This window comes from Podarcis liolepis, assembly GCF_965112155.1.
Source record: "Podarcis liolepis genome assembly, chromosome: 1".
Taxonomy (NCBI): domain Eukaryota; kingdom Metazoa; phylum Chordata; class Lepidosauria; order Squamata; family Lacertidae; genus Podarcis; species Podarcis liolepis.
The window spans coordinates 10610003-10637860 of NC_139554.1; the positions used below are offsets into that span (position 1 = coordinate 10610003).

General features: G+C 47.0%; 1 protein-coding gene and 1 long non-coding RNA gene across 2 annotated transcripts in view; one reads left to right on the forward strand and one right to left on the reverse strand.

Moving 5' to 3' along the window:
- The window catches only part of SYNE2 (spectrin repeat containing nuclear envelope protein 2), a 258420-nt gene that overhangs the window by 15218 nt on the left and 215344 nt on the right, over positions 1 to 27858 (forward strand). The window contains exons 2-7 of the mRNA XM_083516520.1: positions 3264 to 3383; positions 17827 to 17888; positions 19328 to 19423; positions 19897 to 19974; positions 22252 to 22344; positions 23588 to 23769. Of these exons, the coding sequence (XP_083372646.1) occupies positions 3305 to 3383; positions 17827 to 17888; positions 19328 to 19423; positions 19897 to 19974; positions 22252 to 22344; positions 23588 to 23769 (590 nt within the window). The 5' untranslated portion in view covers positions 3264 to 3304. The remainder of the gene's footprint in view (positions 1 to 3263; positions 3384 to 17826; positions 17889 to 19327; positions 19424 to 19896; positions 19975 to 22251; positions 22345 to 23587; positions 23770 to 27858) is intronic.
- On the reverse strand, positions 23352 to 27846 carry LOC310686064. The gene is made up of 2 exons (XR_014515695.1): positions 26215 to 27846; positions 23352 to 25701 (listed from the first exon to the last, which is right to left on the reverse strand). It is a non-coding gene; the product is annotated as an uncharacterized lncRNA (long non-coding RNA).

The following is a 27858-nucleotide window of genomic DNA, read 5'->3' on the forward strand; positions in this document are numbered from 1 at the left end:
CCCAGGGCGCAAGACTGGGCAGAGTGTGGATGGAGGCCGTGGGCTGCCCAGACGACAAGACCCCCCTCTTCACCTCACCGATGTGGTCCAAAGGAAAGCAGAGCAAGACGTTTGGCACCAGCTTGGCTGCAGGAGTTGATGGAAGGAGAAGTACAAGGTGCTATCCAACCGTCTTCGGGACTCTACTTCAGATTGATTTTTTTTACTCCTGAGGCTTTTCTTCTGAAAATGTCCTGCAAGGCAGCAGAGGTTTAGGATCAGATTTTTATTTTTATTATTAATAATAGCAGAACACTGACACATGTCCCCTCCCTCATAGGCAGTATGATCATGTAGTACAATCTTCTGTGCGCCCACATTGGTCCTAAGTTTATAACTGAATAGGGGGGAAATGGTTTTGCGTAAGAATTGCTGGCAGCAGCAACCTGATATTCCCGCCTTCCAGTGTGTCCAAAAATAAAACAGGCCAGCTCTCTGTTCTGTATTAAAAATGAAACTGGAAGCCAGTCGTATGAAGCCCTCCCACATCTGCCCAGGAAGTTTCCCAAAATCTGCTTCTGTCCTGATTTTTAAGAGTGCATTGCTAGGAATGTTCCTTTTGCTTAAATAGAGAGGTCTAGGCATGAAGGAAGCTGCCAATTCACTCCAGTCCACAACCTCTGAGTTTTAAGTTGCTCTTATTTCAGGAACTTTGGGCTAGTACATTGCCAGTTCGTTGTGACACTGCTTCCTTGAGATGGCTCCCCATCTCATCGCAAGGAGACTCGCTAGTATAAGGAATGCCTTTTTATTGTTTTCCATTAACTGTAGTTGTTTCATCAGAACTGACAACCGTGGCTAGTCTTAACTATGGTTTAGGGAGGAAAGCCAGGGTCATAATCTTGTGGTTTGAAACTGCCTTGTTCCCCTACACTGTAGTTAGGACTAGCCACGGTTCTTACGTCTGAACCCAGACAAACTGTGGCTAGTCCTAACTATAGTGTAGGGGAACAAGCTAGTTTCGACTGAAAGTAACCTTGGTTAGGTGAAAACTTTCAGTTGTCTCATCTCAGTTGTGACAGAGGAGAAGAGGAGAGAACGTGAGACTAAGGTTTGTACACGTAACACTAAACCAGGGCTGGGCAACCTTTTTTTTCTGCCAGGGGCTACATTCCTTCAGGGCTTATCTCTTGAGGGCTGCACGGTGATTGGGGGTGTGGAAGACATTCATGGCGGATCCAGGACCAGAGCAAAGAAGGCCATTGCTCTCTCTTTCTTCCACCTTCTTTCCTCTCTCTCTTTGCCTGCCCTGGGAGAGTCTGGTTGCTCTGGCCAGAGATGTGAACTGACCACTTGCAGAAGGCTTTTCAAATTAGACTGAGGACGACATTAAATTAGACCAAGGGGCTACATCTGCAAGGTGCCCACCACGACCCCAGTATTACATTCCAGCCAGGCTGTTGCGTTTCACCATCTCTCAGCCGCTGTTCCTTGAATGCAAAGTGTACTAGAGGTTTGTCCTTTGCCTGCACCAAGCTATGTTTCCACTGACAGGACTGCCTACCACATATTCCACCTGTCTCTTCATTTTTACATTAGAGCATCCTGAAGCAAGGAGTCCTGTCAGTCAACTGTGGATTGTTCTGCTGCTTTTTAAAACATAGAATCATAACTTTGTAGAGCTGGAAGGGACCCAAGGGTCATCTAGTCCCTAGATGCAGGGATCTCAGCTAAAGCATCCATGATGGATGGTCATACAACCTCTGCTTAAAAACCTCCAAGGAAGGAGAGTCCACAGCCTCCTGAGGGAGACCGTTCTGCTGTCGAACAGCTCTTACAGTCAGAAGTGGACAAAATCATGTTTTTGTCCAGAGGCATTTTTAAAGCCTATCATAAAGGTAAAGGTACCCCTGACCGTTAGGTCCAGTCACGGACGACTCTGGGATTGCGGCGCTCATCTTGCTTTATTGGCCAAGGGAGCCAGCGTACAGCTTCCAGGTCATGTGGCCAGCATGACTAAGCTGCTTCTGGTGAACCAGAGCAGCACACGGAAACGCCGTTTACCTTCCCGCCAGAGCGGTACCTATTTATCCACTTGCACTCTGATGTGCTTTCGAACTGCTAGGCTGGCAGGAGCTGGGACCGAGCAACGGGAGCTCACCCTGTTGCAGGGATTCGAACCGCCGACCTTCTGATCGGCAAGCCCTAGGCTCCGTGGTTTAACCAAAAGCGCCACCTGCGTCCCTCTAAGCCTATCATGGGACTGAGTAAATGGAAGCAAAGGGGTACGTTTCTCAAGGCACCAGGAATTTAGATCTGAAGCAATCACTTATAAAAACTCGCACACACTGTGAGCTGGGCATCTCCCACAATGGGGAGGACTGTAAATTTATTATCTTTTGTGTGTGTTGGGTGAAGGTCGGATTTCTTTGGCTCTTGTTCACTTTTCCCCCAGTGTGTGTTTGTGTATGTACATATATGCACAATATATAAAATTTCATCATCCAGCTGAGCAGACCTATTGCAATCACGTGCGCGAACCTTACACATACATTTGGAGGACACTGATGTTGAGCACGATTGATGAGGGTGCCTTTGCAGAAGAAAGGGCGGCCATGGTTCAGGGCTGAAAAAACAAACTCTGTTGCATTTGGAACTTCCAGGGGTACGCTGTGGTAGCTAAGATACAGATAGAGCCAGAACAATGGTGCTCGGTGTGTCAGGCAACATCACTTTCTTAGTTGCATTTTAATCTTCTGTGGGCTCAGCAACTTTTGCTTCCAACCCGCTACAATAATTGCTGAGCAAGAAAAGAACTTTGCAAAGCGAAAGATTTAATGAGGGGCGGGGGTTGGGGTTGGGGGGGGGGAGATGCAGAAGAAAAGCGGCATCCCTGAGGGTAGACAGGATAGACGGCCCCAAATTACCCAGGAGACACCATCAACCTTTCAAATCTTTCGCATCCCTTGCAAATCAACACCGCAAATCTTTGAATCCAGATCTGTTTCCTGCATATTCCAGCAATGGGATTTCCAGACCTGGAGGTTAGCCAGCTGTTAGAAATGAATAGGACCCAGAAGAATAGTTTTAGCTGCTTTACGATTCAAAAAGGAGGCGTAGCCTTGATCCAGATAATCTGAGAAAATCTTGAAAAACAGAAGCAAGCGTGTGTGTTAAGGCTGCAGGGTGATTCACAAGCTGTCTTTTCCGAAGGTGAAATCCTGATGTGCCTATCTACTAACTTTCTTTTCTGTTTCCTCCCTCTTCCCCAAATTTCCTCCCAGTTTGGCAACCGGAATGCGCAGTGATCCCAGGGCCTGAAAAAATGGCATCTCCTCAAATACCGTCAGGTGACGAAGAGCAGTCTTCCACAGACTTCGACGATCTCCAGTATTCGCTGCAAGGTAAGTTCTTTTGTGTGAGGTTCGGTAGGGAGAACATCTGTAGCCATAATTTCATCAGGGCACAAGAGCATCTCTGTTGGATCGGGCTGATGGTCCATCTCCTGCAAGCACCCTGCTTCGTTCAGGAGCCAGCCAGGTACTTCCAGAAATCACATGAGCAGAAATCTCTTGCTTCTGTTCCACTGAATCTGGCATCGGGGGCCATAGCTCAGTGGTTGAGAAACCTGCTTTGTGTGAAGGTGGTTCCAGGTTCAATCCTGGCAACACCAAGTAGGACTGGGAGAGATCCATGTCTTGAGTTCTGCAGAGGTTGCTGCCAGTCTGTGTAGACAGTGCAGAGCTAGATAGGGCAATAAGGCCAAGGATGTGTGGACACTGTACCTTTTCGGTGCATTAGAAGCACATTATTTCCCTCAAATCCTGCCAACCTAGCAGTTCGAAAGCATGTCAAAGTGCAAGTAGATAAATAGGTACCGCTCTGGCGGGAAGGTAAACGGTGTTTCCGTGCGCTGCTCTGGTTCGCCAGAAGCGGCTTAGTCATACTGGCCACATGACCCAGAAGCTGTACGCCGGCTCCCTCGGCCAATAAAGCGAGATGAGCGCTGCAACCCCACAGTCGGTCACGACTGGACCTAATGGTCAGGGGTCCCTTTACCTTTACCTTTTTCCCCCCTCAAAGAATTCTGGGGACTGTAGTTTAAGGATTGCTGGGAATTGTAACTCTATGATGAGCCAGCTACAGTTCCCAGAATTCTTTGAGGGAAATAATGTACACTGAATGTGCTTGAAAGGCATAGTTTATACGCAGCCTGGTTAGTTATAAGGCATCTTCCTATGCAATCCAGATACTTATTGTTTCAGGCCCTTCGTTTATCATCTTTCAGGGAATGTTTCTATGGGGCATTCCCCCCTCCTTAGAGAATATCTGTGCTTTTTTTTGAAAAAAATACAAAAAAAAATCCCTTTGAAATCTCTTTAGAGTGCCATTAGGACTAAGAGCAGAGCCAATTTCAAACCCCCCTCACTCAGCTTTGAAGCTCACTGGTGTGATTTTGGATTAGGCACATTCTCTCAGCCTGGCCTACTTGACAGGTTGTTGTGAGGATAAAGTGTCTGTGAGTGAGAAGGGGTAAAGAACCAGTTACACTGCCCTGGGCTCCTTGTGGGAAAAGGTGGAATCAAAAGAGGATAAGTAAAAACTAGACTCGTAGAATTAGCGTAATTCAGTACTTGAGTGAACGAACCATGAGTAGAAAAGTCCCTGGTTCAGAATCTCATTGAATTCATTGGGTTGGCCTTTTGACACAACTGTTGGATGTTGGTATAGCTCAGTTGGTTAGAGCGTGATGCTGATAATACCAAGGTTGCAAGTTCGATACCCATATGGGGCAGCATGGGGTTGGACTAGATGATCCACAGGGTCCCTTCCAACTCTGCAATTCTATGATTTTATGTCTCATCCTGAGCCATCCATCTGCACAACAAAGGTAATAATAGATCAGGCGGCTGTTAAAAATCCAAGAGCTGTCCAGGGCATTATTGATGGTCAGCTGGCAATGCTAACATAGACATCTGCTTGGTTTCATTCCCCTTGGCCCGCCAGCTCCGGTAACAATTGCTTGAGAGATTTTTCAAGCATGCTTGTAAAACGCAGAGGTCTCCCAGAGCTCATGACTGTTGAATTTTGGAGGACCAGATTTTATCGCTGCTCCTTCATGTTTTCCTTTGCAAGATTCCATTGTTGCTGTAAGCCACTGTCAAGGGAACGGCTTTGCTCAGGCCCTGTTGCAACCTCAGTCACTGTTGCTCCTTGCTACCAATCAAAACAAGCTCTTGTCTGCCAACCCATCTTCCCAAACACTCTTTCTCGCTCTCTCTCTTTTACCTTGTTTGAACGAAAAACCCCAGCACCTTCTTTGCCTGGAGGGACACACTGCATGTTTGGCTCAGAAAAAGGCCCTGGAAATTTTGATGCTCTGGAATGCTTGTGATTTAATTCTGAAGTTGTAGAACCTTAGTGTTGTCCCAGCCTTGGGATTCTCGGGTAGAGTCAACAAGATGCAAAGCACTGTCCTGGGAACTCTGTGTCTCGGATTTCTTCCCTGCAGCAATGGTGGCGGGAAGAGGTCCCCCGAAACAGAAAAGTGTATCATTATAAAGACTAGTTACAGATAGGTAGCCGTGTTGGTCTGCCATAGTCAAAATAAAAAAATTTCTTCCAGTAGCACCTTAAAGACCAACTAAGTTAGTTCTTGGTATGAGCTTTCGTGTGCATGCACACTTCTTCAGATACACTGAAACAGAAGTTGCCAGATCCTTCTATATAGTGAGAAGGTGGGGAGGGGTATTACTCAGAAGGGTGGTGGGAATGGGAGATTGGCAGATAGCTGAGATGAGCCTGTTGACGACTCTTAACGACTGTAATAGGTCTTACAGGAAAAGGCAAGGGGTGAGAAGGTGAGAAATGGCTTAGTCATGTATAATGGGATAAGAATCCAATGTCTTTGTTCAAACCAGGTCTCTCCATGGTTTTAAGTTTGGTAATGAGTTGCAATTCAGCAGCTTCTCTTTCCAGTCTATTTCTGAAATTCCTTTGTAGTAAAACAGCTACTTTGAGATCTTGTATAGAATGTCCTGGGAGATTGAAGTGTTCTCCTACTGGTTTCTCTGTTCAAGAATCAGAAGAATCACAAAACAGAGAAACCAGTAGGAAACCAGTCACTATATAGAAGGATCTGGCAACTTCTGTTTCAGTGTATCTGAAGAAGTGTGCATGCACACGAAAGCTCATACCAAGAATTAACTTAGTTGGTCTTTAAGGTGCTACTGGAAGGAATTTTTTTATTTTGATTATAAAGACTGGTGTCTACGCGCATCCATGCTGATGCTACCCATGGGGCTTGGGATGGGAGCTGGGTTGAAGCTGAAACTTCATGCGCATGTATATATACCAGCTGCACTGGCTCGTGGTGGAGTACAGGATCAGGTTTAAGGTGCTGGTCTTATCCTTTAAAGCCCTATATGGCCTAGGACCCTCGTACCTACGGGACCGTCTCTCCTGGTATGTCCCACGGAGGACCTTACGGTCCTCAAACAAAAACATCTTGGAGATCCCGGGCCACAGGGAGGTTAGGCTGGCCTCAACCAGAGCCAGGGCTTTTTCAGCTGTGGCTCCGATCTGGTGGAACGCTCTTGTCACAAGAGACCAGGGCCCTGCGGGACTTGACATCTTTCCGCAGGGCCTGCAAGACAGAGCTGTTCCACCAGGCCTTTGGCCAAGGCACAGCCTGACCCCCTCCTTTGGCAATCCTCACAGAACTCTAGCCCAATGGTTGCCATTAATCTGATTTGAATTAATTTTGCAATGAAATGATTTTAGAATGCTGTATCATTTTGCTGTTGTTGGCCGCTCTGAGCCCGGCTTCGGCTGGGGAGGGCGGGATATAAATAAAAATTTATTATTATTATTATTGAACATAAACTGAGCAACAATAACCATTTCTCCCCAAAGTTGTACGAACAGATGAAACTGTTTTATATCATTAGTCCTCTAGGCAGCATAATCCAGAACTATGCTGGGCAATGGCTACACTCATAGATTGATATCTCATAGAATATAGAGTTGGAAGGGACATTAAGGATCACGTGGGACAACCCCCTGCAATGAAGGAATTTGCAGCTGTCCCTCACAGAGATCGAACCTGCAGCCTCGCTCCCCTTAATCCAAAGAGCATTTCCGTTAGGAAGCATTTCAGACTACAGTCGTACCTTGGAAGTCGAACGGAATCCGTTCTGGAAGTCCGTTCGACTTCCAAAACATTCAGAAACCAAATCACGGCTTCTGATTGGCTGCAGGAAGCTCCTGCAGCCAATCAGAAGCCCCCGCCAGACATTCAGCTTCCAAAAATAGTTCGCAAACCAGAACAGTCACTTCGGGAGCCAAAATGTTCGGGAACTAAGCTGTTTGAAAACCAAGGTATGACTGTATTTATTATTATGTTTATATCCTACCTTTCCTCCAAGGTGGCATATGTGGCTCTTTCCCTCCCATTTTATCCTAACAACAGCCGCGTGAGGTCGGGCTAGGCTTAGAGACTGGCTGGTCCAATGTCACCCCAGCAAGCTTTGTGCCTGAGTGGGGATTTAAACCCTGGTCTCCCAAAGTCTTAGGATATGGGTGGCGCTGTGGTCTAAACCACTGAGCCTAGGGCTTGCCGATCAGAAGGTCGGCGGTTCGAATCCCCGTGATGGGGTGAGCTCCCGTTGCTCGGTCCCTGCTCCTGCCCACCTAGCAGTTCAAAAGCACGTCAAAGTGCAAGTAGATAAACAGGTACCGCTCTGGCGAATGAATCAGGGTGGTCAAGAAGGCAAGAGGTCTCCCCCTCCTGCTGCAACTAGCTCCCCTCCTCCCTGGTCGCCCAGACCCAAAGAGGTATGAAGAGGGGGAAGCAAAGACAGACCTGTTACTCGGTCCCTGCTCCTGCCAACCTAGCAGTTCGAAAGCACGTCAAAGTGCAAGTAGATAAATAGGTACCACTCCGGCAGGAAGGTAAACAGCGTTTCTGTGCGCTGCTCTGGTTCACCAGAAGTGGTTTAGTCATGCTGGTCACATGACCCAGAAGCTGTATGCTGGCTCCCTCGGCCAATAAAGCGAGATGAACGCCGCAACCCCAGAGTCGTCCGCAACTGGACCTAATGGCCAGGGGTCCCTTTACCTCCCAAAGTCTTAGTCCAACGTCCTAACCACTGCACCACGCTTTGCCCATCTAGCACCTGTATTTTCTGCCTCGATTGGCATCCTGAGAAAAATCTGAGACATAAGATAATGTTCTACTGCTTGAGGAATACCATGGAGGGCCAGTGTACTTTATCCATGGGTTTTTATTACAGTATTGTTGATTGACGGAGTTTGATGCTCTGTCTGTTTTTGAAAGGGTGGCAGTAGGCCGGTTTTTATTCTCTCTGGCATTGATTTTCTTTAAACACTTAAAACTTCCGACACCCTCATGTTCATCTAAGCCAAGGCCAAACATCAAACTCTTTGGCCAAGATGATAGCTCAAATCTCTGCACAAATAACAGCAGTCCCAAACCTGTTTGCTCTGGTGTAACAGCTCCGCCGTTGTTTAAATACCAGATTTTCCTTTCCTTTTCAAGAAAGGTAAATAGTTTCAGGTGTGGCTCCTTTGCCAACAAAGGGCACCGCACCCTCCTCTTTCAACAGAAATAGGGAGATAAGACTTAGGGATGGGGAAACAGGTAACAAATTCCATAGTGAGTCACAGCATGTTTCTGAATTCTCCTGGGCTGCTATGCAACCAGCTTGAGGAATGCAAAAAAATACCGAAGGGAACTGATTCTGTGGCTTCATCCTCTTGCAAATCAACGCAGCAACGGAAAATCCCTGCAGGTAGAAAAGTAGGTGGTTCGCTTGCAACCCTGGCAGGCTAGGTTTCTAGGTGAAAGGATTTGCTGGAGGGTGGGATTCTCATCATGTGAACTCATGGCTAGAGTAGATACACAGACACCGTTTCACTTCCCCAGCGATGGCTACTCCTAAGCGAATGAGGCAGAGTCTCCAACAGAGCATGGATTTGCTCTCACCTCGAGGGCCTCATTGCCTCCTGAGAAACTTTCTGGGGGCCGCTTGCCAGAGGGCGGGCAGGGCCCAAGGCACAAGTGGGCATAGCAATGGGTGCAAATTTGACATTTGCACAGCATGTTAGTTTCTGCATCTCTCCCCCCCCCCCCCCCGCAATCTTCCATCTCTGCAAACAAGAGTTCAAAGACACAGGGTAAGGGCATCTGCTTTCCACGCCGAAGGTCTCAGGTTCAACCCCCAGCATCTGCAGGTAGGGCTGGGAAAGACTGCTGCCTAAAACTCTGGAGAGCTACTTCCGGTCAGTGTAGGCAACACTGAGCTAGATGGACTAATGTTCTGGCTGTTAAGGCAGCTTCCTATGTTCCTATATCAGCCAGGCAAGAACAGTCGAGGAAGGTGGCAAGGAGAGTTGTGGAGGCTTGAGAATACAGTGGTACCTCAGGTTACATACGCTTCAGGTTACATACGCTTCAGGTTACAGACTCCGCTAGCCCAGAACTAGTGCTTCAGGTTAAGAACTTTGCTTCAGGATGAGAACAGATATTGCAAGTTGACAGCAGGAGGCCCCATTAGCTAAAGTGGTGCTTCAGGTTAAGAACAGTTTCAGGTTAAGAACGGACCTCCGGAACGAATGAAGTACTTAACCTGAGGTACCACTGTAGTCCAAAGTCCATAGAGAAGCTGAGAAGGCTTGAGGCTTCTCCCCGCTGCTCTAGATTATATAGAATCATAGCATTGTACGGTTTGAAGGGACCACTTGGGTCATCTAGTCCAACCTCCTGCAAGGCAGGAATCTTTTTTGCCCAGAGGGCAGGACTCGAACCCATGACCCTGAAATGGAGACTCTAACGCACTACCTCTTGGGAACCTTCATTTCCCCCTGCTGCCCCTGTGGAAGTGCCTTCTCCCTTCAGCGCTTCTCAACGAGCCTTTTCATGCTTTCACCCCAATTTTTTCTGGCTTCCATCATGGGGTGGTGGTGAGGAACCTTTCTTGGCTTTGGGCTGCATTCTCTCATGCCTGATAGTTCAGTTGGTAGAGTGTGAGACGCTGACTCTCAGGGTAACGGGTTTGAGCCCTGCGTTCTGCACAACGTTTCTGCATTGCAGGGGGCTGGACTAGATGACTCGTGGTCCCATCCGACTCTGCGATTCTAGGCCTTCTGGGGCTGCATGCCATCGGTGGGCGGGGCCGGCAGCAAAAGTGGGTGGAGCAAAGCAGACATGACACTTTCCCTTGCATGGCAGGGCCTGAGTCTCTCAGCCTTGCTTCTCAGGCTAGATGGAACAGAAGCATACCCAGAAAGCTGCCTTATGTTGAACCAGACCGTTGGCTTGTCCAGATCACTAATGTCTGTGCCAGGTGTGGGGACCCATTGGCCCTCCAGATTAGGGTTACCAGATGTCCTCGGTTCCCGGGGACAGTCCTCAGATTTGTAAATCTGTCCCCAAGAAACATGCAACACATCATATGGAGACTTCCGGAGAGGAAAAATGGTGGGCGCCATGGCAGCGAGCAGCTCCTGAAGCTAGCCAGAGTCAATTGCGCTACCAGGCTGGCTACGGGCTGCTGACTGCCACCGCCACTGCCAAAGGGAAACCGGGAATGTCCGGCGGTACAGATCTCCTGCCCCCTGCCCCCTTTGTTTTGACCGATCGGGGGAGGCTCGGGAGTCGCAGGCGGCAAGCCGTTGCCCAGTTTCTTTAAAAACTCTGCGCATTTATGTTTCACAGGGTGCGAAAGAAGGGCTTTGCACCTTGCCTGGCAGAGAAACCATGTGGCTGGCACCCCTCCTCAGCTACAGCCACCCGCCTGCGACTCCCGAGGGGCTCCCCCCGATCTTTCAAAATAAAGGGAGAAGGGGGCAGGAGTTTGGGAAAGGCTCAGGAGTCACGGATGGGTGGTGCGCCGCTGCCCAGTTTTTTAAAAAAACTGCACATTTACCGTATTTTTTGCTCTATAAGACGCACTTTTTCCCTCCTAAAAAGTAAGGGAAAATGTGTGTGCGTCTTATGGAGCGAGTGCAGGCTACGCGGCTAAGCCAGAAGCCAGAACAGGGAGAGGGAGAGCTGCGCAGCACTCCGTCTCGGTGTTCTAGCTTCTGGCTGAGCTGTGCAAAGCCTCTGCAGGTCAGTGGGATGAAGGCACCTCGCTGCCCTCCGGAGGCTTCACGGGCTGCCCCAGAAGCCAGAACAGTGAGGCGGAGCGCTGTGCAGCGCTCCCTCTAGCTATTCTGGCTTTTGGATAGCCCCCGCAAAGCCTCCATAGGGCAGCGGGATGAAGGCTCCCCACTGCCATGCGGAGGCTTCATGCTGCTCTTTTGGGAAGTGGGAGGAAGGGACAGAGTGTGCGGCTCTGTCCCTTCCCCCACCTCCCAGAAAAGCCCCCAAGAACCACGCTCCCTTTAAAGAGCGTGCGGTTGTTGCAGGAGATGGGGGAAGGTACAGACGGCAGCTTACCCACACACAGCCTCTTCTGGGCAGGGGGAGCCTTCATCCCGCTGCCTGGGAGAGGCTTCAGCAGCTATCCCAGAAGCCAGAACAGCAAGAGGCTATCCCAGAAGCCAAATCCCTCTTGCTGTTCTGGCTTCTGGGATTCAGAATTTTTTTTTTCTTGTTTCCTCCCACCCAAACTAGCTGCGTCTTATTGTCTGGTGCGTCCTATAGAGCGAAAAATACGGCATGTTTCACATGTGAAAGAAGGGCTATGCACCTTTGTACAATATGCATATGTGCTTGGGCCCAGGGTCTTTTGCCTCACCATCCCCACTACTGACTCCCTGTTGCTACTCCGTTAAAAAAAAAAAAAGTGCCCCTGGATTCATTGAAAAACATCTGGTAACCATACTCCACAGATGTTGCTGAACTACAACTCCCATCTCCCTTCGCCATTGCCCAGGCTTGGGCTGATGGGAATTGTAGTTCAACAGCTGGAGGGCCAACGGTTCGCTGAGTGGCAGGAGTCCCAGGTAAGAGTCTTTCCCCATTCGCCAGCTGGATAATCCCTCTTCCCAGGGAACTCTGGGAATTTTAACCCTATAGGTGCAGGCGGGGCCTTCGAATCCAAGCTGTTGGATTTTTGCTGTCCTGCAAGAGTTCTCCAGGGGAGTGAGTGGCTGCGAGATTGTAGGGACTGATAAGCTGTCCATCAAACACCTCCCTCCCTCCTGTTCCTATGGCTACTAAGCCTTGGCGTGCCAGAGGAGGGGGGGTGAGGTGGGAGGGGGGCAGCAGGTGTGAGCAAGCCTGTGCAGGATTTACTCTCCGTGCGCTCTGATCCAATTTGCACACTATTGCCAGTGCGTAATTCCCCCTTCTTAACCTATTTAATTCTCATGATCGGGTGCCAATTCTGACAGGCATTGAGATAAGTTAGCTAGCGAAGCAGGCACTACTATTCTCCATCCCAGAAGGGGGAATGAGAACACACAGCAGAAAACGAAACGCGTGTTGGAAAAGTTGAAATCAAATCATTGTTTTCGAAGGTGGGTGCCCCTAGGTGAAAAAGCGGAATAATTTTATTTTATTTTTTAGTTGAGGTTACATCACACTGTTGATCTTGCGGTGTTGTCAGATTGGCCCGGCTCCAGAAATAACAAGAGCACAAAACATTACTTCCATTCCGTCAGTTCTTAGTGGGCATAATTGCAAATCTTCGTGTGGCAGATTAGGATGGATGTTGTTCTGTGGCCTTCTTCTCTCGCCTTCTTAGCGGGGAATTGTTATGCAGTTCTAGAAGCCCACACGATACAGGAAAAAGTCCCAAATTCAGTTTAGCAGCAGTGATGGCTTTAGGAACTTCCAGAATGTCAATATTTTGCCGGAGGGATTCCTATGCACATCAGAACTGTAGGCTGGTGCAGTTAAATGGAAACTGAGCCACTCTGGTGCCCTAACACACCTACAGTGTGTTAACCTCGGGTTAAGTACTTCATTCGTTCCGGAGGTCCGTTCTTAACCTGAAGCTATTCTTAACCTGAAGCACCACTTTAGCTAATGGGGCCTCCTGCTGCTGCCACGCCGCCGGAGCACGATTTCTGTTCTCATCCTGAAGCAAAGTTCTTAACCCGAGGTACTATTTCTGGGTTAGTGGAGTGTGTAACCTGAAGCGTATGTAACCTGAAGCGTATATAACCCGAGGTACCACTGTATTTTTTTAAAAAAGGTGGTCTTGTTATCTGATGCATTGAAACGCGTGAGATAAACTAATGAATAAATGGAATACCCTGTAAACACCTTGCAATATAAAAAAGGATGAATACTCATTGTCCTATAACTGCCCCCAAAACAAATCAGAATAAACACTCAATAAAAGCTAGACATTGTGCAGCTACTGCATAAGATGGGACAGCTCAGTATGGGAAATCCCTGAACGTCCTCGGCCCTTTATACCTGAAGGAGCGTCTCCAGCTCCATCGTCCAGCCCGGACACTGAGGTCCAGCTCTGAGGGAAGGAGAAGAACATCATCTTTCCTTAATTTCACTTTTTAAATGGACAGGTGCAAAGCCTGATCTGTTGTGCTTTGCCTCTGATCCTGAGCTGGAGCAAAGGGAGAGCTGCATGAATCTGAGATGGAATGTATTTGTTTTAGGTCGGTTACATCGTGAAAACAACTAGGGCAAGATAAATCCAAGGTCATTTCCAGCCTTATTAAAATCGCCTGACACAAAGGGTCCATTCATCTGTCCTTTAGTCATAAAAAAGTCCTTTTTAATGAATCACATGACGGAAGGATCTGAGCTTTTGTAGAAAACTATTAAGCCCTGGAGTAGTGGCAGAATGGAAAGAGTAATATAACTGTGCCGAAAATGAATTGTGGTGCGGGAGCAGCTGCAGTGATTATTTAAATGGCATCAAATGCCCTAGATAGATAAAAATTGATTGCTGGATGGTACCAATTCTGCCTGCCTGCTGAGTCAGCTGTTTGAACTGACGAGCAATTTCGGTGATTGACTTAGGCTGCAATCCTTTGCATGCTTACTTAGGAGGAGGAAGTCTTCTTACGCTTGCAAGGATTTCCTTCTGAGTATTCATACCTAGGATTGTACCGAGATATATATATATATATATATATATATATATATATATATATATATATATATTTATTATTTATACCCCGCCCATCTGGCTGAGTTTCCCCAGCCACTCTGGGCGACTCCCAATCAGTGTTAAAAACAGTACAGCGTTACATATTAAAAACTTCCCTGAACAGGGCTGCCTTAAGATGTCTTCTGAATGTCAGGTAATTATTTATCTCTTTGACATCTGATGGGAGGGCGTTCCACAGGGCGGGCGCCACTACCGAGAAGGCCCTCTGTCTGGTTCCCTGTAGCCTCACTTCTTGCAATGAGGGAACCGCCAGAAGGCCCTCGGCGCTGGATCTCAGTGTCCGGGCTGAACGATGGGGGTGGAGACGCTCCTTTAGGTATACAGGACCGAGGCCGTTTAGGGCTTTAAAGGTCAGCACCAACACTTTGAATCGTGCTCGGAAACGTACTGGAGCCAATGCAGATCTCTCATATATATATATATATATATATATATATATATATATATATATATGGAAATACATTATAATTTATAACTTACTAAGATCAAGGAGAGAGCAGGGAAGAAAACCCAGAATAATCAACATTGCCTGTTAAGTTACAGGTAGGTGGCTGTGTTGGTCTGCTGTAGTCAAAACAAAATTTAAAAAATCCTTCCAGTAGAACCTTAGAGACCATCTAAGTTTGTTATTGGTATGAGCTTTTGTGAAGAAGTGTGTATGCACACGGAAGCTAATACCAGTAACAAACTTAGTTGGTCTCTAAGGTGCTCCTGGAAGAATTTTTTTTATTTTGTGTCGATTGCCTGTTAAGTTTCGATTGCCTCCATGGACCGCTGTGAGTCCAGAATGACTCCCAGGCTACGCACCTGGTCCTTCAGGGGCACAGTTACCCCATTTAGGACCAGGGGGTTCTCCACACCTGGTTTAGGGGGGCAGAGGGGAGGAGAAGAGGGGTTAACTTTGCATTGCTCACCCAGAAATCTTTACGCTGATAAAATGTTTATGTAGCGCTGCTTTGGATACAACCCATTCTATTCTATTCTCTCTTCTCTCCAAAGAGAAGGCCAAGGAACAATATGTTATCTGCAATTACATCCTGTATAACATTTTCCCTGGAAAGGAGGACTGTGGATATTATCTCAATGGCAATGGCAGTGGAGGGGCTGCTTAACCCTTTCTCCTCCAGCCATTTCCCACCTCATCATCTCCTTTCCAGTCACCTCCAGACTGGATTATTGTAACTCGCTCTACGTGGGGCTGCCCTTGAGACTGACCCAGAAACTCCAGTGGGTGCAGAATGCCACGGCGAGACTCCTTATGGGGTCCTCGCTGCGGGATCACATTCACCCGGTGCTATACCAGCTGCACTGGCTCCCAGTGGAGTACAGGGTCAGGTTTAAGGTGCTGGTTTTAACCTTTAAAGCCCTATACGGCCTAGGACCCTCGTACCTACGAGACCGCCTCTCCTGGTATGCCCCACAGAGAAACCTACGGTCTGCAAATAATAACATCCTCAAGGTCCCAGGCCTCAGAGAGGTTAGGCTGGCCTCAACTAGAGCCAGGGCCTTCTCGGCTGCGGCTCCAATCTGGTGGAATGCTCTGTCACAAGAGACTAGGGCCCTGCAGGACCTGACATCTTTCCGCAGGGCCTGCAAGACAGAGTTGTTCCGCCAGGCCTTTGGTCAGGGCGCAGCCTGACTCCCTCCTCTGGCAACCTGCACAGAATTTTGCTTAATCGGTTGCCATCAATTTGATTTTAATTAATTTTTATAATGAAATATTTTTAGATTGTGTGATTATTTGACTGTTTGATTATTTGATTGTTGTTAGCCGCCCTGAGCCTGGCTTCGGCTGGGGAGGGCGGGATATAAATAAAATTTATTATTATTATTATTATTATTATTATTATTATTATTCCACCCATAGGGAGATGTAGAGGTGATACTGTTACCTGTATCTTTTACCCCTGTGGGTGGAATAGCAGGTGGGGGTGTTTTTCCTTTTTTGCCATTCGGGACTGAAAAGTCCACTTTGCAGCAGGCCCCGAAGGCCAGAGACCAAACAGGAACTTCCAGCTTCCATTGCTGAGAATTGCTTCGCTAATAATTTAATCCTTTGCTTTGAACTGGGAACAAGATAATCCTTTGCAGTCCTTTGCATAACAAATGTTGACGACATGCAAATGAAATGCAAACCTCAATAGCTCCCTCAAGACTTCCTGGAGGATTTTTAAAAAAAACACTCTCTGACAACAGTCTAGCTAGCAAAGCGTTTAAGAAGGGCTTTCCAATTCTGTGTGTAAAATACTTTAAGCACTATTGATTATCAGGAGCAGACACTTGTAGCCAGACTCTGTAAACATGTTTTGTCTGAGGTAAGCCCTACTGAGCTCATTTGGATTTATTTCCCTTCAAGTGTGTTTCGGATTACAGCTTGTGTTGTACGCGGTGGAAACCCAAGTTGGTTGAATCTGGGTCCCATGGATTTGAAAGGGAATTCCATTTCATACACTGAATCTGGATCTAACCTGCACACATGGCGCAAAATCGTTGTCTTGCCTCGGTAATGGACAGGATGAGAGCCAACAAACTGAGGCTCAATCCAGATAAGACTTGAGGCACTCTTAGTGGGTGGTTCCCTAGACCAGATGGGTGGGAGATGGTCTACTCTTGATGGGGTTATACTTCCTCTGAAGGAGTGGGTTCGTAGCTTAGGGGTACTCCGGGATACTCTTCCTGTTGCTTGAGGCTCAGGTGGCCTCGGTGGTGAGGAGCGCCTTCTATCAGCATTGGTTGGTGGCCCAGCTGTGCCCCTATCTGGATAAAAAGGTAAAGGGACCCCTGACCATTAGGTCCAGTCGTGGCTGACTCTGGGGTTGCAGCGCTCATCTCGCTTTCTTGGCCGAGGGAGCCGGCGTACAGCTTCCAGGTCATGTGGCCAGCATGACTAAGCCGCTTCTGGCGAACCAGAGCAGCGCACGGAAACGCCGTTTACCTTCCCGCCGGAGCGGTACCTATTTATCTACTTGCACTTTGACGTACTTTTGAACTGCTAGGTTGGCAGGAGCAGGGACCGAGCAACGGGAGCTCACCCCGTTGTGGGGATTCGAACTGCCAACCTTCTGATCGGCAAGTCCTAGGCTCTGTGGTTTAACCCATGGCGCCACCCGCGTTCCATCTGGATAGGGATAGCTTAACTTCTGTCTATACCAGGGCTGGATTTAGGTTTGATGAGGCCCTAAGCTTCTGAAGGTAATGGGGCCCTTTACATGTCCAGCTGTCCTTTGTCAACAACAAATTTGGCTTTGGGAGGGAAGAACGAAAACAATTCTGATTTTTTTCCTAGTATAATTGGTGGCCTTTTTTTGTACTGAAGTTTTTTTTTAAAGAAAAGCCCTGGTGAAATTATAACTGTGGGTATTCTCAGTACGGAAAAATGTGATAATATATAATACAGTTGATGTAAAATTGAAGCAACATCTTATAATTATTCAATTTACATTAAGAAACAAGACAACTTTAACTTTAACACCAGTGCACAGAAGAGCTGAGGGGAAGGGGCTTTTTCAGTAACAGCTTAGGGGGAAAAATATTGCAGTTGTTCCACAATGTTTGAGGAGCAGATATCAGATCACAAGGCACAGAGACGGAGGAGGTTAGTATTTTCCTGCCACACCTGGCTGTCACAAGTTCTGCAGACCTGCTTTAAAGTTTTATCTAAAAGTATTTTTATCTTCTCCATTCCTGGGTGATTCTTCAATTTTGTTTTGTTGTTGTTGTTTTTTTAACATAGTGGAGCAGGAGAACACGCAAAAGAGGACCTTCACAAGTTGGATCAACTCACAGCTGGAAAAGGTAAGGGAATGACCAGGGTTGGATTTAGGTTTGATGAGGCCCTAAGCTACTGAAGGTAATGGGGACCTTTATATGTCCAGCTGTCTTTTGTCAACAACAAATTGTCGCTGTTTTTAGTGTTGAATATATGCTGTATGGTAATTTATGGACCTAATCGGTATCTAAAGCCATTTGCACATAACAAAATATGTATTTTATCAAAGTAATTGTTGAACTGAAATGCAATTAAGAAGAAGTATATTAAGAGTGAAATAATTATTAAGGTCTAACTTAAAATGATTTTTTATTCGTAACAAACTTAGTAATGCAAACACATTGGCATTTAGCAGTAACAAAAGTTCCTTTAGAAACACAGTTTACAAAGACTCATAATCTAGTCTCTAGAAACTTGCTATAACATGGAATAATAATAGCAAACCAGTGATATTTTAGGGAGCAGGCTAGCAGGTGGTGCCCATTACTTACATCATAGGAGCCTACACAACACAAAACACTGTTGCTGTATGTAGGTTTTATTTTATTTGTTTTTTGTCTTACATTTTGGAAATGTACATCCAGTTTTTTTCCTTTTAAATTTTTTGGGGGCACCCAAGAGAGTGGGACCCTAAGCTATAGCTTGTTTAGCTAATACGTAAATCTGGCACTGGGACCTCACTCGTTTTCCATTCAACATGGTACTGCTTTTCTGAGAGAGTAGCACTTGCAGATTTTTTTTTATGATGGTGCTCTTCAGTATTTCCATAAAATCACAGAACTGTTAAGAGTTGGATTGGACAATGTGGCTCATCTGGTCAAACCCCCTGAAATTCAGTGATCTTTCACCCAACATCACTTTTATCAAGATATGAGTACCGACACCACATTTTTAAACCCCCCCCCCCAAAAGAAAAAATACTGGCTTGGCTTGGTTTTCACCAGTTACTGAGCCATTAGTGTGGCAGGCTGTGCCCTTGCCAGTAGAGGTCTGGCAGCAATCACTGCCAGCTTTCTTATAGACTTGTTTTGAAACCTGTACAGTTCAGACAGCAGAATGTGTTAGTTAGGATATTGCTCTCCTGAGTGCATCTTTCATTGTTCGAACTCTGCAAAGGGCGTGCACAAGTCTTTGGAATGTGGACAGCTGTTTCTGAGGCTTGTGTCGCTAATTGTCTGATACTGCGTTTCTTCGGGAGATTGATGGATCGTCCGGAATCGACATGGAGGCATGATGGACTTTGTCTCCCTGGCAGTATCCCAACAAAATGTGGATTATTGTTTTTAACCAACCGGTTTATTGATATGCCGTTGGTGTTTTTGACTGCTCTTATTATTATTTTGACTGCTCTTATTATTGCAGTGTTAGGTTTCTATGTCGTATTCTGCCTTACTATGCCCCCTTGAATGTATAGCTTATAAATATTAGAATAAGAAAGGTTGCTTAACGATAAATATTTTTGCAGCATTCCCCACCTTCCTTTGTCTCGGACTTGTATACGGACATCGGGGAGGGACATGTGCTTTTGGATCTGCTGGAGGTCCTCTCGGGACAACAAATGGTAAGGTAGCCCCATTGCATGTGATTCTTTTTGTTTAAAGTCAATTAAAAAAAACCATGAATTACTTATTGCCCATCAGTCCTCATGCTTGAATTTCTTTCCCTGTTCCATGGCAAATTGCAGTTTGGGCCTGGTGTGAGTTTGACATGCAGACAGAAACTCAGTTTTGTTGCACCAAATTAAGGATCTTGAGGTTCTGAACTTTCTCTCAAGAAAACATCCCAAGTTTCTAGCTCTTAAGAATGCTAGGAGAAGCTTGGAAATGTCTCAACACTTCCCCCCTTTTCCCACAGTGTGTTCTATCAACTCCTTCCTCGCCCACTCTCAAAAAATTGCTGAAATTTCTAAACCTCAAAAGCGGAATATATTCTGGGAAATTAACATAAGAACATGAGAAGAGCCATTCAAAACCTGAAATTTGTAATCTGGAGCCTGAATTCCCATGTTTGTATCCTCTCTTTCTCTCCCTCCAGCCACGTGAGAAAGGATCTAACACTTTCCAGTGCAGAAGCAACATTGAAAATGCGTTGATGTTCCTAAAGAACAGATCGGTCAGTATTACTCCAGCCTCAAAGTCTGTTTTGAGTTTGCTCAGGTGCCAAAGTGGTGTAAAAAAAGACGAGAACAGCACATTCGAAGCAAAGCTGTACAGTGACATGCTTTAGAACAGAACTGGATGTGCTGTATTGCTTTATATTTTTTTCCAGCAGGAAATTCCACTAAAGCGTTTGTTATAGATCCCAACTACAGTCAATTCAAGAGCTGAAAGGACTCCATAAGTCTGGTCTTGAGGATACTTTTATGCACACTTTTATAGATATGAATGAGCAACCTAGGTTCACTATGAGCTCTCTGCAGCTTACACACACCTTTTACATTATCAACCAAATAATGATTTTTTTGGTAACTTACTTTGCTGGATTGCAGCTTGGCAAACTGGGTATTAATTACCGTATTTTTCGCTCCATAAGGCGAACTGGACCACCTAGTTTTTAAGGGGGGGGAATCAAGAAAAAAATTCCGTTCGCTGTGTTGGCTTCATTTTTAGCCGCGGGGCTGGGGCGGGGGAAGCCCGAGCTTCCCCCGTCCCCAGCCCCTAAAACAGGTCCGGGAGCGACGGCAAGGTTGCAAAGCCTTTGGAGCACAGCGCGAGTTCCCACTGTGCTCCAAAGGCTTGAGGGATAGCCACCTGAAGCCTTTGGAGCTCAGCGGGACCTCGCACTGCGCTCCAAAGGCTTTGGGTTCCTTTCACTGAAGCCAGGCTTCAGCGAAAGCAACGCGTAGCCTCCGGAGTGCGAAGGGAGCGCTCCCTCTGCGCTTTGGAGGCTTCGCGTTGCTATCGCTGAAGCCAAGGAGCCTGCATTCGCTCCATAGGACGCACACACATTTCCCCTTAATTTTTGGAAGGGAAAAAGTGTGTCCTATAGAGCGAAAAAGACGGTAACCTTTGCAAGGACTTTCGGCACCACCTAAACTTTGGAACTCACTGCCTATTGACATCAGGCGGGTGCCGTCATTGTACTCTGTTCAGCAACTGCTTACAACATTTTTGTTCAGGAAAACAAAATTGTCTATCCAGACACCATAGAAATTACATGAGTTTTATTTATTTATTTTTAGCTACCATCGATTTTATTCATCATTCAGCTTATTTTTAAATACCTGTTTTTAACTGTTTTTTTATCCATAATATTAAAATTTTATATTTTTTGTAAACTGTTTAAAGCAGGGGTCAGCAATTCTTTTTTAGCAGGGGGCCAGTCCACTGTCCCTCAGACCTTGTGGGGCGGGGTGGACTATATATTTTTTTTGCGTGGGAAATGAACGAATTCCTATGTCCCACAGATAACCCGGAGATGCATTTTAAATAAAAGCACACATTCTACTCCTGTAAAAACACACTGATTCCCGGACCGTCCACGGGCCGGATTTAGCAGGCAATTGGGCCAGATTCAGCCCCCGGGCCTTAGTTTGCCTACTCATGGCTTAGACTTAGAGGCTTAAACAACAACAAGAACAACAATAAAACAGTATAGAGGTTGTGTTAAATAAAGAGATAAATGACAAGAAACAACTTGTTGTACATGGCTAGAGGTGGATTTGGATTGTGATGTTTTCATAGGAGTCCAGTATATACCATATTTTTTCTTCTTTTTGAACTCCTTTGTTGGGTTGTGATTAAACACACACACACACACAAATATACATGTAATGGGAATTGGGGTTGCTTGTGCGTAAACTGCAAACTGCTCCAAGCTAGTCGTATAGCTAAAACTTTCCCTGGTTTGACAGCCCTTGAAACGCGACTGTCTTAGTCACTGGCAGAATCCGTCAGTGGGCGGGACCTAAATTTCTTCCAACATAAAAGTTGCTTGACTCCAAGTCTCCTCCTAGATTCTCTGCGTGGAAGCCTTCTGCGCAGCGTGGGCGTGCCAAGCGGAGGTCCTGTGCTCTCTCCGCTGATTTCACTGGAAGAGTCTCTGAGCCTCCCCTCCGCAGTACTCTCAGCCTCCCCTTTCTCCCTGGTGTCCCCTGGATTTCCTTCCCCCGTGGAAGCTCTCTCTCTCTCCTTGCTAGTTCCCTCCCCTGCATCACTGGAGCGTCTTCCCTCTCCTCTTCCCTCTGATGGCAGTTCCCTGACAATACACAAATACACAGCATTACAGGTTTAAACATCCCACAAGAGCTGTTTTAAAACAGTGCTTCATTTCCCTTCTCTTTGTTCTATATTTATTATTATTATTATTATTATTTATTATTATTATTTATATCCTGCCCTCCCCAGCCGAAGCCGGGCTCAGACATAACAGTTACTCTTCTTTTCCCAGATCAAGCTGATCAACATCCATGTTGCTGATATCATTGAAGGCAAACCATCCATTGTGCTTGGCCTGATTTGGACAATCATACTGCATTTTCACGTGAGTAGCTGATAAAGGTTGGCAGAAAGATTTCCCAAGTTAGTTTTTGCCGAAATTGGCTCAGGGGGTGGAGGCAAGGAGACACCCCCCCCGAACAGTGTGTCAGGGGAGGAGAGCGGTGATCATGCCACCTGAAAAGCCATGCCTAGGCATTTGAGGTGAAATGGCCCTTAGGAGAGGACTGTACCATCTCAGTTTTCACAGTTTTCATTCATTTTAAAGTTGCCTTGATGTGCAAATCAAATCCCACATGACCAACATACCATGCCCCATTTGAATAACTAACACTTTTAACAGGCCTTTGGTTCCCCCCAAAGAATTCTGGGAACTGTAGTTTATTAAGGGTTCTGGGAGTTAAGGAAGACCAGGGCTGTGTGCGCCAGATTTTGGTTCCCGCACAGGGCGCTGCTGAAATTCAAGACCCCAAGGTCTGTCACTGATTTAGGACTTTGTACCCTACTTCTTATGGACGCGGGTGGCGCTGTGGGTTAAACCACAGAGCCTAGGACTTGCCGATCAGAAGGTCGGCGGTTCAAATCCCTGCGACGGAGTGAGCTCCCATTGCTCGGTCCCAGCTCCTGCCAAACTAGCAGTTTGAAAGCATGTCAAAGTGCAAGTAGATAGATAGGCACCGCTCTGGCGGGAAGGTGAACGACGTTTCCGTGTGCTGCTCTGGTTCACCAGAAGCGGCTTAGACACGCTGGCCACATGACCTGGAAGCTGTCTGCGGACAAACACCGGCTCCCTCAGCCAGTAAAGCGAGATGAGCGCCGCAACCCCAGAGTCGTCCGCAACTGGATCTAACAGTCAGGGGTACTTTTACCTTTACATTATAGAGGCCTTAGTAGAAGTTGGGCATTTACTGTAGTGTCGCCGGTCCCCGTGCTGTGGGGCACACTTCCAGCAGGGATTTGGCAGCCAGTTCTTCTTTGCTTTTGACTTTCAGGAATCTCTTGATGACTTTTCTGTGGTGGCATACAGGACTTTGCACCTTTTTTAATGTTTCATTTTGTTAATAGGCAACCACTGTAATGATTATCTGCCTTGCTTTTTTGTGGGTGTTTAATGCAAACGCTAGCTCCCTTGGCCTATAGAGCGAAATGAGCGCTGCAACCCCAGAGTCGTTCACGACTGGACTTAACGGTCGGGGTCCCTTTACCTTTACCTTTTACCCTAGTTCTTACCAATGACTGTGGAATAAATCTATTCCTTTCCCTCTCCCCCCTCTATTCTTCATTGGTAGATTGAAGAGTTAGCCCAGACTCTTGCTTGTGGCTACGGTCATCCTTCGCCGGACAGTTCGAGTGCTGTGGACTCATCGCCGACAGCAAGCCCACCGGCGAAACGAAATGCTAAAGCGAAGGAACGGTGGAAGATGTCCGCAAAGAAGGCTCTTCTGTTGTGGGCCAAGGAGCAGTGCGCCACGTATGTAGGGTTGCTCAAATCAGTCCATCTGCAGTCCGTGCCGCTTTTGCATGCGTTCGCTTGCAAGCCCATTCTATCCTGTTTTCTGCACCAATCTGCGATGCTTAGGAACACAGAAACCTGCCTTGCATTGAATCAAACCACTGATCCACAGCAGCCCTCCAATATTTAAGATTCATTTCATTTCCCTTGTGTGGCGAGTTCCCGCCTCCCCCCAAGAAAGAAAGACACAGGACACAAGATTTCAGGTTAATGGGTCGAATTAGGCCACAACTTTATTGATTACAGGAATTGAGCGGTATTGGCTTTAGGCATTGGTCCTATCTACTAACCGGCCAAGGCCGGAAGGGTTAATCACCAGTGGGAGGAGTCCTACTGAGGCACGTCAACTAGGACCTCCCCCTGGTGTCACCGCGTGGGGGCGTGCCGTGGGCCCACACCTCCTTAGGCTTAGGACAAGGCCACGCCCCCCGGAATCCTTTACCGGACTACCTTTGTTTTGGGGAAGGTGATGGCGCTCCTTCCCCCCTTCATCTGCATAACAGTGGGTCTGTACCCTGACCAATGCCTAACCGCCAATACCAAAGAGTTATGACGGTTTGCTACGAGGTAGGCGAAAGCCAAGTGGCTGGTGGCTGCCATTTGGGAAAATTCCTACCAGGCCCCTTGACAGCGACCAACCGTAGTTCATAGCAACGTCGGGAAGCCCTGCCTAGTTCGGTGGGATGGGAGGGAAAAAACCGTGTCAGCTGTAGCGAGGGAAAGAGGAGGGGCCTCGGCTGTGGCCGGGTTAAATACCCGAGGCCCCGCCCCTGGAGCCGGCCGATTGGCTGCCCCAGGGTATGAGGTGGACGGGGATTCCCTTGTTATCGCGGGGGCGGGGCGTGAAGCCCGCAACCCCACCTCCTTGGTGTGCACAGAAGTGGCTTTTATTAGAAAGGCCTCCAAAAGGTCTCCAAGTGGCTTACAGCAAAAGAAAGAAAGAAAGAAAGAAAGAAAGATATACAATACATATTACCATAGGGGAAAAGTGCTTTTCAAATATGTTAGGGAGAGAGGGGGATTATTGGATTTTTCTTGTTTTTAATAATAAATAATAATAAAAATTTTATTTCTACCCCGCCCTCCCTAGCCAAGACCGGGCTCAGGGCGGCTAACGCCAAGTATAAAACAATTGATTAAGATACAACTTAAAAACAAGATTAAAATACAACATTAAAATGCAGCCTCATTTCAGTAGAAACTCAAATCAAAAACTTTTTGGGGATGAAAATGTCCAATCTTCACCAAGGCCAACTATCCAGACTGGTCCTATGTGGGCCAGAAAAAAAGCCAAGGAAGTCCCCAAATAGGAGTTCCATCAAGAAGGACAAAGGAAAGAGGGGGAGGGGATCAAGTTGACTCCCAAGCCAAAGGCTATATTTTTATTATGTATTTTATGTTTTTATATTGTGATTTTATGTTAAGAGCCGTCTTGAGACCTGCAGGTACAGGGTGGCATACAAATTTTTAATAATAATAGACATTAATATTTCATACAGCATAACATCCATGAAAGAAACCGTTATCAAATGATAAGCAAAACAATACTCAGGCCCGCTTACTAACAAAAAAACCGTTTAAATATTTAAATAAACATATTAATATTTGAAAGAAGTATTATAGTATGTTGAATTCACGTGCAGGATTTGAACCATGAGCAACAGAAGGAGTTAGAGTTTCTTGTACGGTGGTTATGATACAAGACGGAGAAGATCGGGGACAGCAAGGGGGAGAAATTAAAAACACCATGGAAAATGGGGGTGGGGGAGTCAAAAAAGCAAAGAAAAATTATTATGTTTTGGAATGCATATGTGCATTTTTTGACATGTACGGTATTTGGTTTTTTTTTAATTATTATATTTTGATAAACAAAAATAAACAAAGCCTCAACTTACCGTATTTTTCGCTCTATAGGACACACTTTTTCCCCTTCAAAAATGAAGGGGAAATGTGTGTGCATCCTATGGAGCGAAGACACCATAGCCCTGCGACCCTCTCCCGGCTGGAGAGGTGACGCGCGGCTATGGCAGGAGCTTCTCCGCTGCGCCTTTCTGCTGCTCCCTGAACTGCTCTTTGGGGCTGGTGGTGGGCTTCCCCCCGCCAGCCCCAAAGAGCAGGTCGAAAGGAACCTGAAGCCTGGAGAGCGAGAGGGGTCAGTGCACACCGACCCCTCTCGCTCTCCAGGCTTCCAAGGTAGCTGCCTGAACGGTGCGTTTAAACGACACCTTGTTTTAGAGCGGGAAAACAAGAGGGGGAAAGTTCTCCCCCTCTCTGCGCAGCGCCTCCTGCCGCTTCGCTGAAGGGGCGCTGGGCAGAGAGGGGGAGTATTTTTTTTTCTTGTTCTCCCCCCTCTAAAACAAAGTGCGTCCTATTGTCTGGTGCGTCCTATGGTGCGAAAAATACGGTAAGTAAAGGTAAAGCACTTTGATGTGCTTTCAAACTGCTAGGTTAGCATGAGCAGGGACCAGGCAACGGGAGCTCACCCCGTTGCGGGGATTTGAACCGCCAACCTTCTCATCAGCAAGTCCTAGGCTCTGTGGTTTAACTCACAGCTCCACCCACACCCCCCAAGCCTCAACTTCCTGTAGTCCAAAAAGCCATTCACCTGAAACCCACAGTTTCCCCCCTTTAACCCCACCACCACACCCAATTCAGTCCTCCAGGGATGGTCCTGAATCTCTCTTCTCCCTTCAGGAGGGGAGCAGTAGCGGAGCAAAGCAGAGAGATGGTAACTTTACCTGCTTTGCAGTTGACTCAGTTACTCCTCCTCTCCTGCCGCAGGTAGAGGTGCAGATGTTGTGGGTTGTACCTGAGGACTCCTGCGTGCAAATCAGATGTTCGGCCAATAGGTTATGGCACTTACTTTAAAAACAATATTGAGAGTCTAGTCCTCACCGTTGATATAAATAGGGCATGCAAAGCTGCCTTCTACTGAGTCAGGCCAGTGGTCCATCTGCCTCAGTATTGTCTACACCAACCGGCAGCGTCTCTCCAGAATTTTGGCAATCTGTTTCGGCCCTTCTTGGAGACGCCATGATTTGAACCTGGGACCTTTTGCAGACAAGGTGTGTGCCGTGCCGCTGAGCTACATATAGCCCTTCCCCAAAGAGAGTGGCCTGATCTTGCAGGCTGGTCAGCAGGGCCAAACAGCTTTCTTTAGCCTAGCCAAAGGACTTTTAAGTTGATTTCCTCAACAGCGGTGGAGTTGAATAGCAGGACAAAGAACAAAGAGAAAGTCTGACAAGTTAAGTGGTTTCCACTCCCCAAGTGAGTTTGGCCACTCTGCCAACAAACCCTGACATTCTGAACAAGTGAGATCGCTGATTTCACCCCGAGGTGCCCAGCCTTAGCCTTTGTCCTCCTTCCTGCATATCTACAATGCACAACCCATTTTTATGTCAGCACTCATTCTGACTCATTCCTGTGTCTCTCGGCATGGCTGCATTTTCTAGGAAACAAATGTGCTGTAGGAAGTCACCGGGCACATTTCTCTCAAACGTTATCTGTAATTGCCTCGAAATAGATTTGCCACCGGGCGGAAATTATAATATAATGGCTCCCATTCTTAAAACGGAGCCCCTTCCCTGCCAGACTGCTCATTTAGGGCAGGTATATTCTTCAACACTTCTTAGATACTATAATTGTGCATTAGCAGTAGAGCTAATTCTGCTTTAGTGATATCACATGGCTTTTGTAGCCTTGTCCTCCATTAATCTTGTCTAACCCCCTTTTAGGGACATGGGTGGCACTGTGGGTTAAACCACAGAGCCTAGGACTTGCCGATCAGAAGGTCGGCGGTTCGAATCCCCGTGACGGGGTGAGCTCCCGTTGTTCGGTCCCTGCTCCTGCCAACCTAGCAGTTCAAAAGCACGTCAAAGTGCAAGTAGATAAATAGGTACCACTCCAGCGGGAAGGTAAACGGCGTTTCCGTGTGCTGCTCTGGTTCGCCAGAAGCGGCTTAGTCATGCTGGCCACATGACCTGGAAGCTGTACGCCGGCTCCTTCAGCCAGTAAAGCGAGATGAGCGCCGCAACCCCAGAGTCGGTC